This window comes from Phocoena sinus, chromosome 11 (genome assembly GCF_008692025.1).
Source record: "Phocoena sinus isolate mPhoSin1 chromosome 11, mPhoSin1.pri, whole genome shotgun sequence".
NCBI classification, from domain to species: Eukaryota; Metazoa; Chordata; class Mammalia; order Artiodactyla; family Phocoenidae; genus Phocoena; species Phocoena sinus.
The window spans coordinates 31,009,459-31,024,661 of NC_045773.1; the positions used below are offsets into that span (position 1 = coordinate 31,009,459).

The window sequence follows — 15,203 nt, forward strand, 5'->3', positions numbered from 1 at the left end:
AAAAAAAGAAAAGGAAAAAAATAGAGCCTTAGGAATACAACTAACATAAATGTTTAAAAAATCAACTCTTCCAAAGTAAAAATGATTTAAAGTTTCATAAAAGACATAATTGTCTCAAACTACCCAAATATAACCAACCTATATTTTTCACATCATTTTCAACTGCCCAAGTATATAAAACACTCAAAATTGAATACCATCAAACAAATTAAATTGCAAAAAATCTCAGCGGGCTACTTTTCCTAATTTACTCATATAAATAATCATTTAATTGTTAATAATTTATAAATCTGAGAAAATTTACCAAAAGCAAACTTATCTCCAGTAATCTGGACAAGGAAGAGACCTCATAGATGTTTTACTCTTAAAACCTTGGAACAACTATTCATTCCCATTTCCATACCTGTTTTCAACCCAAATAATTTCATCTTTCATTCACCTCAGCTAACTCAACAACACATAGCTGGCTGGGCTGTTCCTTTTCTTGTCTCTTATTTAGGTAACCACTAATCAGTTTGAAGGAGGAGACCATTTTCTAAAAAGATAACCTCATCCTTAGTACGTTTACTGAAACCACAGCAACCTACCAATAACATTAAGGGATTTTAGTTTGAAGATGGTAAAAATGGGGTAGTTACAGGTTTCTGGATATTGGTCATTTGTCAAATCTTAAGTTTTCAGAGAGACGTGGGCAGAAATGGATGTAAGTAAATGTTCTCATCCTTCTTTGAAAGAGAATTTCAGAATCTTCTCAGAGGAGAAAAGGAGTGAGCTTCCCCGGGTCACACAGCCTCAGGACTCTACTCCTCCCTTAGACAACAGGGAAGAAATTTCTGAACTTTCTTTTAAAAGGTGTTCTAGCAAACTAGGAAGTTTCACTATAGTTAACATAATCCTTCCAGTGAGTAACTTCCAAGAAATAGAATCAAATGAACTTATGCAAAATCAAATGAACTTATGCAAAATAAGACTACAGTAAAAATTTTAAAAGTACATGATATTTCCAACTGTTCTAGATCCTTCATTCACTGCAGTTTTCTTCTGCTCAGAAATTTAACCTTAATAACAAAATACATTTGTGGGTCACCATAATATATGAGAATAAAATGGCTAAAGAGTCGGTTTGTCCCTGTGCTCGATACAAAGCTAGAATAAGGGTCATAGAGCAATGACAACTGGTGGCTTACTGAAGAAAAATCTATAATCTTCAAAATAAGTCCTAGTTGAAAAAAATTTGTCAAACTGTACGTTCACTGTCCAGATATGCACTCTTTTCGACAAAACTAATAATTCCATCAATTCCCTGCTTCAACAGCATAGTAGAATTCTATAAACCACATCCTAAAGTTCCACTGAGTCCTCCTGAATCAAATACGAATGTGCTATAGGTAGCATTTATTGGGACATAAAACAATGCATATTTTAGACAAAGAATACGATTTTCCCCCTTAACTGACAATAATCAATAAATACAAACCTAATTTTCATATTTCATTTATTTATTTATTTATTTATTCTGGTAGACAGTACACTTGGGAATTATACTGCACCAGGCATAAGAAGTAAGATTTCTACCACAGGGACACTGTGTATTCAGAAGCCAATATAAATATTTCTAGTCAGACATTTCCATGGCTACAGATATTTGGTTGCTTGATTTATATGCATAGAAAGAAACAGTTGTCGTAACTGTAAAAAGCAGTACTTAACAAGTACTTTTAAACGATTGGAACAGTTTTCCTTTAATATTATAATACTGCTTATTGGTTTGAAAACTAGGTCACCCTACATGATGTTTTGATTTTTCCCAAAGGCATCATGAGTACTCTGTTTATTCTTTCATTCCTGCATTTTTAGCCTTCTAGTTGAGTTAGGGACTATTTAATCAGAAATCATTTTAGCACTGTAATAAAAACAAGTTCTGTTAAGGGTAGATTATATACCATAATGATTTTCAGACTTCTTTTTATAAAAAAGGTATCTGGAAGCTCTGAACAGGCACATGCATACTCAGGGTGAAGGGAACAAAACACAGAGGAGTCTGCTGAAGCACAAAACTTCCTTCCTTCTGGTCCCCAGTGCCTTCAAATAAATACAAATATTAAAAAAAAAAAATCTCACACTGTGATTTAAAAAAAAAAAAAAATCAGCCTCTTCGATCTCCTGGAGAGTCCACTTCCAGGAACTTCTCCCAGTGCTGGAGGTCAGTCATCTGTCTTCCGGGCCAGCCTGCAGAAAGTCCAGTTGTGCTCCACTGTGTTCTCGTTGGCCCGCTCACTCATGTGATGCACTCGGGTGTTTCGGATTGTGAAACCTTGTTTTGTAATGTATTCCATCAGGTGGACTCGGAGAGAAACTTCCTGGTGATAATCACAGGGTCCAAAAGTAAAGGAAACCTGGCAATCTCTGGTGTCCATCATATGCTTATTCCACTTTGTAAAATAGTTTGATATACCTTCTAGTAAGGAATGGACCTTGGTGGTGATGGTTAATTGGGTTATGATGACAGCTACTGGATTGGAGTACTTAGAAAGCTTCCGAGTACTAGATAACTCCACAACTTCTTCAAAAGTATCCATAGGATACAAAGGCTTGGGGTCATTGAGACACTGAATCAAGGGCTCAATCTGATAAAAATCTGCTTCTTTCCGAAGCAGATCAAATTCCTTAAAATCCAGGGGTAAGGTCAACTCTGAAGTTCTCAAGAAGTTGAGGACATATCGGAAAAGAGGTCCATCTCGATCAATGAAGTAATTGCCTTGAGGGTCTCGAGCTGTGGGGAAGTCCCCCCCAAACATAGCTCCAAGCATGGAATCCGGGTAACGCGTCAGTGTGGTGAGAGACGTTGTGTACAAGTGTCCACCTACATTTAACGTGACTGGGTCAGTCATCTGAAAGTTTTTAAAAAATGATCAGTCATCTGAAATGTTTTTAAATCCTAACTTTGACAGATTAAGAAAATTAGTGGTAACAAGCAAAGCAAAAGATTCAGGCTACGACACATCTAGCAATCCACTGATGCAAAATATAGCTTTATTTTCAGTGAGAAACCCACCCGGATGAAGGGATCTAACATTTGCTTTCAATAGAGAAAAGGGATACGTCCAATTCTTCAAAGGTTTACACTAAAAAAGGAGGACATGGCTTCCAAAGCCACTTTATTTCAGGCCCAGTATCTAGAGAGAAGTTTTCAGGTCAGAGTATATTATGGGAGGAGAGAGGCCAAACTAAAATATACTCATTTAAGTTTTTTTCAGAGTAAAAAAAAAAAAAAAACTTTCATTTTTCTTAACTCAATTTAACATAAAATAGAATAAAAATGATTTGGTAACATAAAACATCTACTTTCAATATTTCTTTTGTCTTTTCCCCCTCAAAAGGAGGGGGGAAATCATGAAATTTATTTTAAAAATAAAAATTTGTGGGGCTTCCCTGGTGGCGCAGTGGTTGAGAGTCCGCCTGCCGATGCAGGGGACACGGGTTCGTGCCCCGGTCTGGGAGGATCCCACATGCCGCGGAGCGGCTGGGCCCGTGAGCCATGGCCGCTGAGCCTGCGCGTCCGGAGCCTGTCCTCCGCAGCGGGAGAGGCCGCAACAGTGAGAGGCCCGCGTAACGCATAAAAAAAAAAAAATAAAAAAAAAAAAAAATAAAATAAAAATTTGTGTAGACCTAATCTTCCTAACTTTTTCGTGGAAATACCAGTATCAAATACTAAGTTAAAATACACAGTTTGGTCAACACAATCTCATATACCCAAAGGCTAATAGCAGCTTTCAAATTTCATAATCTGATAGTATATTCACTTTTGTAACATTAATGTTGCAATCTGGCCTTTAATTTTGAAAAGCAAGCTCCTCTAAATAATACATACCTTTGGTTTTTAAAATCATATTTAAGAAATAAAATAAGACAGGTAAAGACAGGTACTATACAAATAAAATATTTCTCACCAAAGGAAAAGGAAAATAGGAAGACACATGCACATGCGAGAAAAAGTGCTAGTGGGAGAAGTGGCACCTTCTCAACCGTTAACCTTCCCAACCACAAGAAAATGTCCTCTCTACCCATTACCTACTAGACATTTAACAGTCACTACTCTATGATGGAAGAGTTTTAAGGGCAACATACTTTAAAGACCAAAAACAAAAATGATTATCAAAAGTTACATAGACAAATACCGTATGCTAACACATATATATGGAATTTAAGGGAAAAAAATGTCATGAAGAACCTAGGGGTAAGATAGGAATAAAGACGCAGACCTACTGGAGAACGGACTTGAGGGTATGGGGAGGGGGAGGGGTGAGTTTTGACAGGGCGAGAGAGAGTCATGGACATATACACACTAACAAACGTAGTAAGGTAGATAGCTGGGGGGAAGCAGCCGCAAGGCACAGGGATATTAGCTCGGTGCTTTGTGACAGCCTGGAAGGGTGGGATGGGGAGAGTGGGAGGGAGGGAGACGCAAGAGGGAAGACATATGGGAACATATGTATATGTATAGCTGATTCACTTTGTTATAAAGCAGAAACTAACACACCATTGTAAAGCAATTATACCCCAATAAAGATGTTTAAAAAAAAAAAAAAAAAAAAAAAAAAAAAGTTACATAGAGAGTCCATGTTGAGCTTGCTTACCTAAAAACACCAAACAAAGTTAAAACACCAAAAAATACATCTAAACTAATGGGGGTGGGGGCGGTTTGCACCACTGATAATTTTCATTCTTATGAGATGTATTATACCTAAAAATACATAAGAGGCGGGGAAAGACACACAAAAATAATTTGCCAGCCTTCAAAATGCATCTGCAAAAGCCTCTCACCATATAGCCCCAGTCTCCATTATCCATCTGCTCCAGTGCTGCGTCTCGGGGAGCCCAGGTTCCAGGGAAACTTGGGGAAGAGAAAAAGACATGTGACAGTGCATGAAACTATGAAAACAGAATAGAAAAGTTTTCTCACCCAACAGAGCAGGCCAAACACCAGAAAACTACTCATCTTTGCTCAACTAAAACCTGCTACAAGGCAAAGATCTGGGGAGGAAAGGATTCCTCTAAGGCCTTCTATGGGTCCCCAAGAGACTGGCAAATCTTTACAGAGAAAGAGTTATCCTATACTTAGAGAAGGTAGAGAGCCTAGTGAGTAAACCAGTCATTCAAACTCTACCTACCTTCTCCGAAAATTCAATTTTTAGAATTCCTACAGGAGAACACTATGATTACCTCTACAACCTTATCCTGGTACAAACCTGTGATGATCCTTATCAAAAAGGTTAAGAGAAAGAGAGAAAGGGAAAACTTTTTCATCAGCATTTCAGCTATATAAACTAAACACCATAGCAAAAGCATTAAAAACTATAAACCTCCAAGACACCGGTATCTCTTTCCAGGAGAAGTATATCAGAATGGTAGCTCTTTTGTAAAATAGAAAAACTAATTATACTTTTAATAATGATACATTTTGTACAATAATCAAAACAAATAGAAAACAGTTAAATGTCAAACCATTAAAGCACAATTGGGGGCAAAAAGAACCTTACACATCTGAGAGTCAGTCCCCTGGCACTTATGGAGAGCCAGCCTGAAGACACTGATAAACACCCAGATACTAAAGATGCCAGTTTGAATTTATTTTTATCTACAATTCAAAAGCACTTAAACAGTTTCCCAGTTACTGAACTGCTTTAGTCAGTTCTCCCTCACACACATCATTCCCCAAATCACCCGGCAAAGCAAACTCCAGAGCAAATTTCAAAAGCTTTGGCAAAAGACAGTAAGAAACATGGAGTTATCGGTATTTATCCAGGAAAAGCGCTGTTTTGGTTGTTTGTTTTTTTTTTTTCTTAACGTGGTCTTTGCACAGATTCACTTTTCCCACTTTTAGAGGAATCTGGCACACTAATTCCCAGAACAGGCCCTGGCTACAGAAGATCACAAAGGCTCTTTCTCAAAAGGTCACTCAGGCATGTAGAGAACATTTGCATAGCACAGCAGGGGCTGAAATCAGAGCCTGAAGCATCTATTTCTCTACCTTGCAAATTCTTCAAAGCAAACAAGCTAAAATGTGGACCAGACAACGTGGGGTCAGTTTTTATTCTCCACACTCAGCAGTTGGATATAGATAGGTCTCCACATGCTATAGGGTGAGAAATGGAACAAATTCAGGGCTGTTGTGACAACCTTTCATTCCTCTGACTTGCTTCATAAACAGTATTTGAAGTAACAGAACCAAGAAACACGTTTTACCAATTTGTATTACGAGCACCTGATTCAGTTACTGATCCAACAGACAGATCAGTAGATCAGCAACTGAGCGATTTAAAAGGCCAGTCATCCCAAAGTTCTGGTAAGATGCCCATCTTTGGCATTTTCCCATCACCTGAAGTATTCATTACTGACAGCCTCAAAAATAATTCAGTCAACCGACATTTACTGCAGGGTAGAGCGAGGAAAGGTATGGTCCTTGCCCTCGTGGAGCTTTCAATCTATGAAGAAAGGCAACAAGCAGCAACTGAAGGACAGAATAAAATTCAAAAGTACTATATAAGGGCTTCCCTGGTGGTGCAGTGGTTAAGAATCCACCTGCCAATGCACGGGACACGGGTTCGAGACCTAGTCCGGGAAGATCCCACGTGCCTCAGAGCAGCTAAGCCCGTGCGCCACAACTACTGAGCCTGTGCTCTAGAGCCTGTGCTCCGCGACAAGAGAAGCCACCGCAATGAGAAGCCTGCGCACCGCCACGAAGAGTAGCCCCTGCTCACCTCAACTAGAGAAAGTGCGCGTGCAGCTACGAAGACCCAACACAGCCAAAAATGAAAACAAACAAACAAAAAGTACTATATAATAGATGGACTGGCAGAGACCTGAGCAAAGGAAGAACAAGAACCATTCCAAATGTGAAAATGGAGGACTTCCGGGAAGAGCTTGCTCAGTGGAACTCTGCAGGCATATTAGCACAACCTGAAAAGGGATTCTTGAATAAAGAAACAATTTAAGTAATGGGCAGTGCCGGGGAGGGGGGAGTGTCCCCCCCAACATTCCTGATACAGTAGCAGAGCGCGAATAACTATGCCCCTTTTAGAGATGCAAAAGAGAGAACCGGCAGATTAAGAGGCTTGCTCAAGTCCCCACAGCTAGAAAGTAACTGAACAAGAGCTTGGGTTTCCTGACTCCTAGTCCAGATCTTTCCATAAAACCCCTCATTGGATAGAAACTGAAAGAACAGAATACAAGAAATGAGAAATCGAAAGGATTAACTTAAAACACCCCTACAGCCATCTATTAACCCTATCCACCTAGTAGGGATTTATTATTTAACAGTAACTCAAAGTGAGCGATCACAATGGGTTTGTAAAAATTCCCTTGAAGCAAAATAGCAAGAACCTACTCACTAGTGTAATTGAAGGCTGCTATACTCTGTCTTTTCTCTTTTTTTTAACTTATTTATTTTATTTATTTTATTTTTGTCTGCATTGGGTCTTCATTGTTGTGCGTGGGCTTTCTCTCTAGTTGCGGCGAATGGGGGCTACTCTTCGTTGTGGTGCGCGGGCTTCTCGTTGCAGTGCCTTCTCCTGTTGCGGAGCACGGGCTCTAGGCACGCGGGCTCAGCAGTTGTGGCTTGCGGGCTCTTGAGCTCAGACTCAGTAGTTGTGGTACACGGGCTTAACTGTTCCGCATTACGTGGGATCTTCCCGGACCACAGCTCGAACCCATGTCCCCTGCATTGGCAGGCGGAGTCTTAACCACTGCGCCACCAGGGAAGCCCTGTCCTTTGTCGTAAGTGAAGTAAAGAACTCCACTCCATGAATATCCAAATGGTAAGAAATGGGAGACCAAAGACAAGTAAAAAAACAGCCATCATCAAAGTTACAGCTGTTATGCAAGGACTGTCCACTATTAATCCTTTTTTTTTCTTTTTTACTGCTAAATCAAAACAAGGAAACTTTTTGAGCAAACACACACACACACACAAAATTAGATGATGCCCCTGAACCTGTTCCACAGCAAAAGCCAAGGTTCTGTTCCAGTACAAAAATGTAATAAAACCTCAAACTTAATAATTCAGGAAAGCAATTATGGGAATCTATATAAGCCCATGTTTCTTAAAAAGTACCCAAAAGCCTCCCTTCATTTGTATGTAAGATACATCAAAATAAAATGAAGTTACTATTAGTCACTTCCAATAACAACTACTAAACTATCCCTCCAAATCAAAACATTCACTAAAGAGCTCTAAGGGGTAAAAATAGTATTGATTAGATTAAATTTTATCTCTGCACCTTACTTCTAAACATCCTCTGTGAAGATGGTCAGATACATCAAGAAACAAACCAAAAAAAAGGCAAAGAGATTCCTGGTCAACCAAGAGCTGGATAATCGACCTCTGACTGATGACTGTTTGGACCGTCTCAGAGACAATGCAGATGAATGAAAGCAAAAGAATTTCCGGAATAGCTTCAATTTTCAAGTCATCTTCCAGAGCTGCTAACAGTTAGAAAATGATTCATTTGCTTTTCATCTTCTCTCCCTTCTGGCACTCTCCAGTGGAGGGCTTAATGAGAAATTAAAGGACCACAAGACAGGCAGCAGAAGGAAGATCTTGAAATGGGCATCAAATGGGCCTGTTTTACTTGATGAAGACAAAGAAAAATCCAACATTTCAGAAAACTATCCAGGAATGGAGATTATGAAGGTAACAATGAAAAAAAATTTCCTTCAAAGTGACTTTCCTTTCTAACAATCATTTTAAACAACAGTGAATGCAGCCAAGCACAAACAATTGTAAAGTTCAAAGAAAGACTTCTGACCCTATAAAATCAGTTCACCTGAAAAGAGCTAACCTTTGGCGCAAATAAAATACATGTGGAAACAACTAGCTGACCGTTCCCAACGAATCTAAAGCAGTACTGAAAATTATGACTAATGTACAAATTCTGACAGTGTAATGTTAGCAGATAATTGTATTAAGGAAAACACACACTCAAGAATTTATAAAAAGTCTTAAAAGAAATCGCTAAGAATTTTCCATAGTAGCAAATGTGAAAACTACACAATTCAACAAGTTAATGACTTAAAGAGTAGCATAAGAACACCTGAAAGTCATTCTCCTCACCACTGCAGAACTCAATTACAGGATTCATGGTTATGATGAACTAATTTAACACAAATATTCTGGGTTTATCATTTCTGCTACAGACTAAGAATTCTCCGGGCTAAAAGTCCTGCTCCTACATAATAACCTATAACTGCAATACACACCTCCAAACTTGAATAAATAATAAAAATGTATAACTACTGCCTTCCCAAAGTTTCCAGGTAGCCCTTTTAAAACACCTTCCTACTGAAATCTTTGTGTCTGGTATTCAGAAAAGAAGACTCAATAAATTCCATCTATACATACCCTCTGAGTTACCTTTGCGCTGAATTTCTCTGTTCTTGAAATGTGGGAGTTTGAAAGTGAAATACTTTTTATAGTAACTAGTTCAGTGACATCTAAAGGAGTCTTTTGGGTTAACATTCACATACAAGGTGGCATAGGTAGCCAGGCGCACAAGGGGAATGTGATTATGGTGTTAGGTTATCCCAACCATAACCACTGCAGAAATGGATTGTTTTGTCCGAAAACTAATCCTTTTGTGGTCTAGGAGAAAGGCGATCTACGTTGAAAAGTGACTTTAATACTGAAGAGCTGCCACAGTCACAAAACCATAAAATTCCTCTTACCCTCAGTTTCTGTAAAATAAAACGGAATAACAGCACCTTCCCAAAAGTAATGATACCACTTGGGCACAACACAAAGGCAACAACTGGCCTACAGGGTAAAAGATCCGGACTAGAATTCTGAAGTCACAGGCAGGCCAGCGCAGAAGAAAGAGAACTGGTCACCAGTGAGGATCTGTATCCCAAGTCGACTCCATTACTAATTATGAGACTGAGTAAATCACTCTTTATGCCCAGCTGCTTCTTGCAGAAAAGAAAATGAGATCATGAATCAAAAACCATTGGTAGGACTTCCCTGGTGGCACAGTGGTTAAGAATCCACCTGCCAGTGCAGGGGACACGGGTTCAACACCTGGTCCGGGAAGATCCCACATGCTGCAGAGAACTAAGCCCGTGCGCCGCAACTACTGAGCCTGTGCTCTAGAGCCCGTGAGCCACAACTACTGAGCCCGTGTGCCACAACTACTGAAGCCCGTGCGCCTAGAGCCTGTGCTCCACAACGAGAAGCCACCGCAATAAGAAGCCTGCGCACCACAAGGAAGAGTAACCCCCGCTCGCCACAACTAGAGAAAGCCTGCGCACAGCAACGAAGACCCAACGCAGCCAAAATAAATAAATTTATTTTTTAAAAAAACCACTGGTAAACTGACAAGTATCAAACAAATGTGAAAATACTAGTGGCAGTAGCATAAATAAAATTTCTGTGGTAAATTGAGAAACTTGAGAGTGTGAACACAAGTAATTTAGAGCATGGGCATGGAGACAGGGCATACATAAAGAGAAGGCCTCTTAATCTGCTTCCAGTCTCCCCAACACCATCCTCCTTTCCCCCGAGCTCCAGAAGGGAGACCTACAGGTAAAGGGAAGCATCTGGCTTCCACAGAGACCACCAGACAGCTGAGCTCTTCATCACAGAAGGAACTTCTCTAAAGCATGACTCAGGATTATCTCCAAGGTAAAACCAAATCCAAATAAATACGTGTATTCCATTTTAAACAGACTCCAAATATCAAAATCCAAGAAACACTGAGGGATTCATAGAACGCTAGAATTCCTTTATGCAGTAATGCTTTAAAATATGATTTATGAAAATTCAAATCCCACAAACCTTAGAAATGGCATCTATGGCGGTCCCTGACCATCAACCCTTAATATCTATGGTGTTAAACAAAATGAAGTATTAGTATGGCTTGACAGTTCTCAGCCAAGGGCAAGTTCTCTCAGCCTGCCAACCATGCAGGTAAAAAGATTTTCCTTTTCCTAGCTACACATCTGTTCATTTGAAAACATCTCAATCTTGGGCTCAGTCCTGTGCTAAATGCTGGCCCCTCCCTTCTTTCCTATCTTGGGATCACTCATGTACCTAGGCATTTGTGACAGCAAGAAAATGAACATGCCAAGGGGAAAGAGTAAGGGACACTTAGGCTACCCCAAACATTCTTAGCCAAACCAGGTCACCTCGGGTCTCTTGACCACTCAAACCTCTTCTATCACAAAGCCCTAAAATTGGAATTATCAACTTGTTCTAGAACTGGTATACTTGCAGAAACATGATAACTTCAGCAGAATATCCAAACAGGATCTGTTTCATTTCTCGAGTCCCACTCCCCAGACACAGCCTCCACCACTGACAGCCCGGCAGGTGCTTCAGGGGCTCCCCCTTTCCACGGCCATTTATCACCTCTGACATCCAGCATTAAAAATGCCCTGACACACACAAATCTGAGCATAAAGAACTCAGCTGCAGTCAATCTCTTTGGGGCGGAAAATCTCCTAAGGCTGGGCTCAGAAGCCCTGCCGTAGGCTTTAAATTAAGGCAAACGGTGACCAATAAGCACCACCCCAAACAAATCATTTTCGAGCAAACCTCGAGGTGCTCCCACTCGGGCAGGGCTTCGCTGTTGCCCGCAGGCGGAGTCCCCCGCCCCGATCCGGCCCCGGCGTGGGACGGGAGACTCTCGGGGCCGGGAGGGTGGCACGCACCCGAGCCTGGAACCCGGGTCCGCCGAACCCGCACGTCCCCGCACGTCCCCCCACACCCGGGCGGGGCCCGGAACCTCCGCCCAAGGCCGGCCCCCGGCCGCAGCCAGCCCGCCGCGAGCTCGTGCCAGCCCCGGAGCGCGCCGCCCGGGCTCCCCACGGTCCCTTCAGTGCGGCCCCGCCGCCGCCCGGATTCCCCTCAACCCCGCTCCCCGGGCTGCTCCGCGCGGGTTTCTGCTAGTGCCCGGCCCTTCCGAGCCGGGCCCCCAAGCCGTGGGCCCGCCCCTACTACTCACTGCGCTGCAGCAGCGGTGGTGGCCGGGCCGGGAGACGCCGGCGGCCGGAGAACGAGAACGCGTGGACGAGTGAGCCCGCGCCCGGCGGCGGCGGCAGTGGCGGCGGCGGCGGCGGCGGCGGCGGCAGAAGGGACGACTGAGCCCGCGCCCGGAGTTGCGGCTCCTGCCGCCCGGCGCGGGCGGCGCCTTACCAGCCGAGACGCGGCGCCACGAGCGCAGACGCCCCCTAACGGCGGCGTGGGATGGTGGCCGGAGGGCCGAGCGGCCAGAACAACTCAATCAGGCGTAGCCTGGGCGCCTAGGTCAGACCGACTCCGCAGCAGCCCCGAAGCCCCGCCCCGAAGCCCCGCCCCGACGCCCCAATCGAGCCCCTGAGGCTCCGCCCAGATTCCCCCGCGCTCCGCCCAGAATCCGCCCGACATCCCGCCTCCGCCTGTAGATAGGGATCAGCCCAGACCCCGTCAGTTTTCGCTAAGTTCTCAGGCCTAGGGTCCCTACAGTTGTTTCTCTTGTCATTTCACGAACTCTCATGGGGCCCCGAGAACTCCCATGTTCCAGGCCTGGAGAGTAAAGCGGCCACCAAGAGGGCGGGGCATCCTGAGAGGAGAAAACAGAAAAGACCCAAGGAAACAGCCAGTAGCCAAAATAATGACAAGGTATAATTATAAATGTTGGGAGGTACATGAATCAGTTGGAGAATAAGGGGAGGGGGCCTCTGTTTCAGATACAGTGGCTATGGAAGATCTGGACTCTGGGACTGTGGCCAGAGCACCTCCCGGCGTTTCCTTCTGTGGGATAGGTAGTAAGGTCACCTCTCCAGCCTTGTCAGCGGAGTAGTGAAAGGCAGCCAGGTGGGGAGAAGGGCAGAGTGACTTCAGCAGAGGAAACGACTAGTGCAAAGGCTCTGAGGCCTGAAGGAGCCGGCCCTAGATGAAGCTGGCGCCGCTACCGCCACGAAGGAAGCCAAGGCTGCAAAGAGTGGGGAATTACCTAAAGTCTCAGAGCTAATTGGTCTCCAAGCATAGCGTCTTTCCAAATCCCATTCACTTCCTGCTAACCAGATCTCCATCCCTTTCCAGGTGGGACCAGGTATGTGATGTTGGTTTTTGCCATTTCCCCTTCAGCAGGATAACCACTTGCCTTGGAAACTCACCTGCGCTTCATGGCTGCGATTGCATGAGCTGCCTCTGGGGTTTAACTTTTATCTGCAGGATCATCACAGTCATATCTGCTACTTGGTTTTTCTCTGAAAACTCAACAGGTTAAATAAATGACATATGCTTCACCAACATAACTGAGTGCTACATTATCATATTCAAAAAGACTAGGTGAGGATACAGGGAAATGTGTGTGAAAATAAGCAGTGCACAAAATGGTATACATGGTATAATCCTAATTTTATTTTAAAAAATGTAAATATACACAGGCAAAAATTTTGAAGGAAATACACGAAATCATGGATCCTGGTTCTAGAGAGTAGGATGGGAATATTAGTGACTTAACTACTTCCAAATGTTCTTCTGAATTTTCTATATTTTCTAGAATGCACGGATGCTGAATTTATAATCAGAAAAATACAAGTTTTATATTTTACAGAAGAAAGGTAATGCTGAAATTACCCAACACAGATCTCCAGGATTTGGTGCCACTGAAAATCCAAAATTGCCCCTGGCTTACTGGTGTCCTTGGAGGGGTCATTTCTCCTTTCGGGGCTTCTATTTCCTCAACTAAAAACTGAGAGGAATTAATTTTGTCAGTGGTTTTCTCAGAACAATTCCTACACATCTCAAAGTTTTTAATACTATTGTAAATTATATTTTCAAATTTGTATTTTATAAGCTACTGATGGTTATTGAAATGTAGTTCGTATTATATAATAATCTTATATCCAGCAAACTTTTTTAGTTCTAATTTAGTTCTAGGAAGTTTACAGGCTTTCTTGAATTTTCTATGTAAGTAGTTATAGAGTCTGTAAGTAATAACATTTGGTATCTTCCTGTCCAGTCTTTATTTCCTTTTCCTTATTTTACTGCACTGACTAAAATCTCCAGCACAATGTTGAGTAACAATGATGATAGTGACATTTCTATCTTGTTCTTGACTGCTTCTAATATGGCACCATTAAATATGGTGTTTGTTGTAGATTTTTGGTAGATACCCTGTATCAACGTAAGGATGTACCATTCTGCTTTATTATGAATGGGTGTTGAATTTTATCAAATGTGAGATTTTCCCCCCAATGTAATTAATTACACCATGGATTTTACTGTATTAAACTCTCCACGCATTCCTTGATGATGTGCTTTTTTTTCCAATATAGTGCTGGATTTCATTTGCTAATAATTTAGAGTTTTTGTGTCCACATCTATGAATGAGATATGCCTACTATTTTCCTATCTTATTCTCTCTTTGTCTGATTTTGCTATCAAAGTTACATGAGCCTCATAAAATAAGAGGGGACTTCCCTGGTGATCCAGTAGTTAAGAATCCGCCTTCCAATGCAGGGGACGTGGGGTTCAATCCCTGGTTGGGGAACTAAGATCCCACATGCTGCAGGGCAGCTAAGCCCATGCACAACTACTGAGCCCGAGCGCTCTAGAGCCCGCATGCCACAATGAAAGATCCACATACTGCAACAAAGATCCTGCGTGCCGCAACTAAGACCCAAGGCAGCCAAATAAATAAATAAATAAATTTTTAAAAATAAATTAAGGAATCAGTGTCTACTCACTAGAGCAGCTTCTATAAGATTGGGGTTTTTTGGGCTTCCCTGATGGCGCAGTGGTTGAGAGTCCGCCTGCCAATGCAGGGGACACGGGTTCGTGCCCCGGTCCGGGAAGATCCCACATACTGCGGAGCAGCTGGGCCCGTGAGCCATGGCCGCTGAGCCTGCGCGTCCGGAGCCTGTGCTCCGCAACGGGAGAGACCACAACAGTGAGAGGCCCGCGTACCGCAAAAAGATTGGGGTTTTTCTGTGGTTTGGATTTTCTATAGGATTCTCCTGTAAACCATCTTGGTTTGGGGCTTAGGGGTGGAAAGTGTTTACCCTTATATACTGACCCACAGCTTTCAATCTGACCTTAGGGCCCAGTTCTCCACCTGCATAGCTCTTGTAGGGCCACCAGAAAACTCCTTGTTGCTGAATCGAAAAGACACTCCTCAGAGCTCCTCTCAGGCCTCCCTGCAGTGATGTCACTGACCACACTC

The 15,203-nt window shown here is 42.6% G+C and overlaps 1 protein-coding gene across 3 annotated transcripts; it reads right to left on the minus strand.

The window, feature by feature from the left end:
* Window positions 1-1,478: 1,478 nt before the first annotated feature.
* Window positions 1,479-12,134, minus strand: KCTD6 (potassium channel tetramerization domain containing 6). 3 transcript variants are annotated; one of them, XM_032650378.1, is made up of 3 exons: window positions 11,997-12,134; window positions 4,825-4,894; window positions 1,479-2,891 (listed from the first exon to the last, which is right to left on the minus strand). In XM_032650378.1, exons 2-3 carry the CDS (start codon window positions 4,849-4,851, stop codon window positions 2,205-2,207), a joined length of 714 nt encoding a protein of 237 aa, XP_032506269.1. In that variant the 5' UTR covers window positions 4,852-4,894; window positions 11,997-12,134; the 3' UTR covers window positions 1,479-2,204. The 3 variants fall into 3 exon arrangements, with proteins under 3 accessions (XP_032506269.1, XP_032506270.1, XP_032506271.1); XM_032650379.1 differs by lacking the exon at window positions 11,997-12,134 and adding an exon at window positions 9,401-10,027; XM_032650380.1 differs by lacking the exon at window positions 11,997-12,134 and adding an exon at window positions 7,392-7,489.
* Between the last annotated feature and the right edge of the window lie 3,069 nt (window positions 12,135-15,203).

Bases quoted from the DNA above. Each gene is read 5' to 3' on its own strand.
- KCTD6 (XM_032650378.1), bottom strand. From the start codon at position 4,851: ATGGATAATGGAGACTGGGGCTATATG. The intron at 2,892-4,824 runs GTGAGAGGCTTT...AAAAACTTTCAG, and splicing joins ATGGAGACTGGGGCTATATG to ATGACTGACCCAGTCACGTT.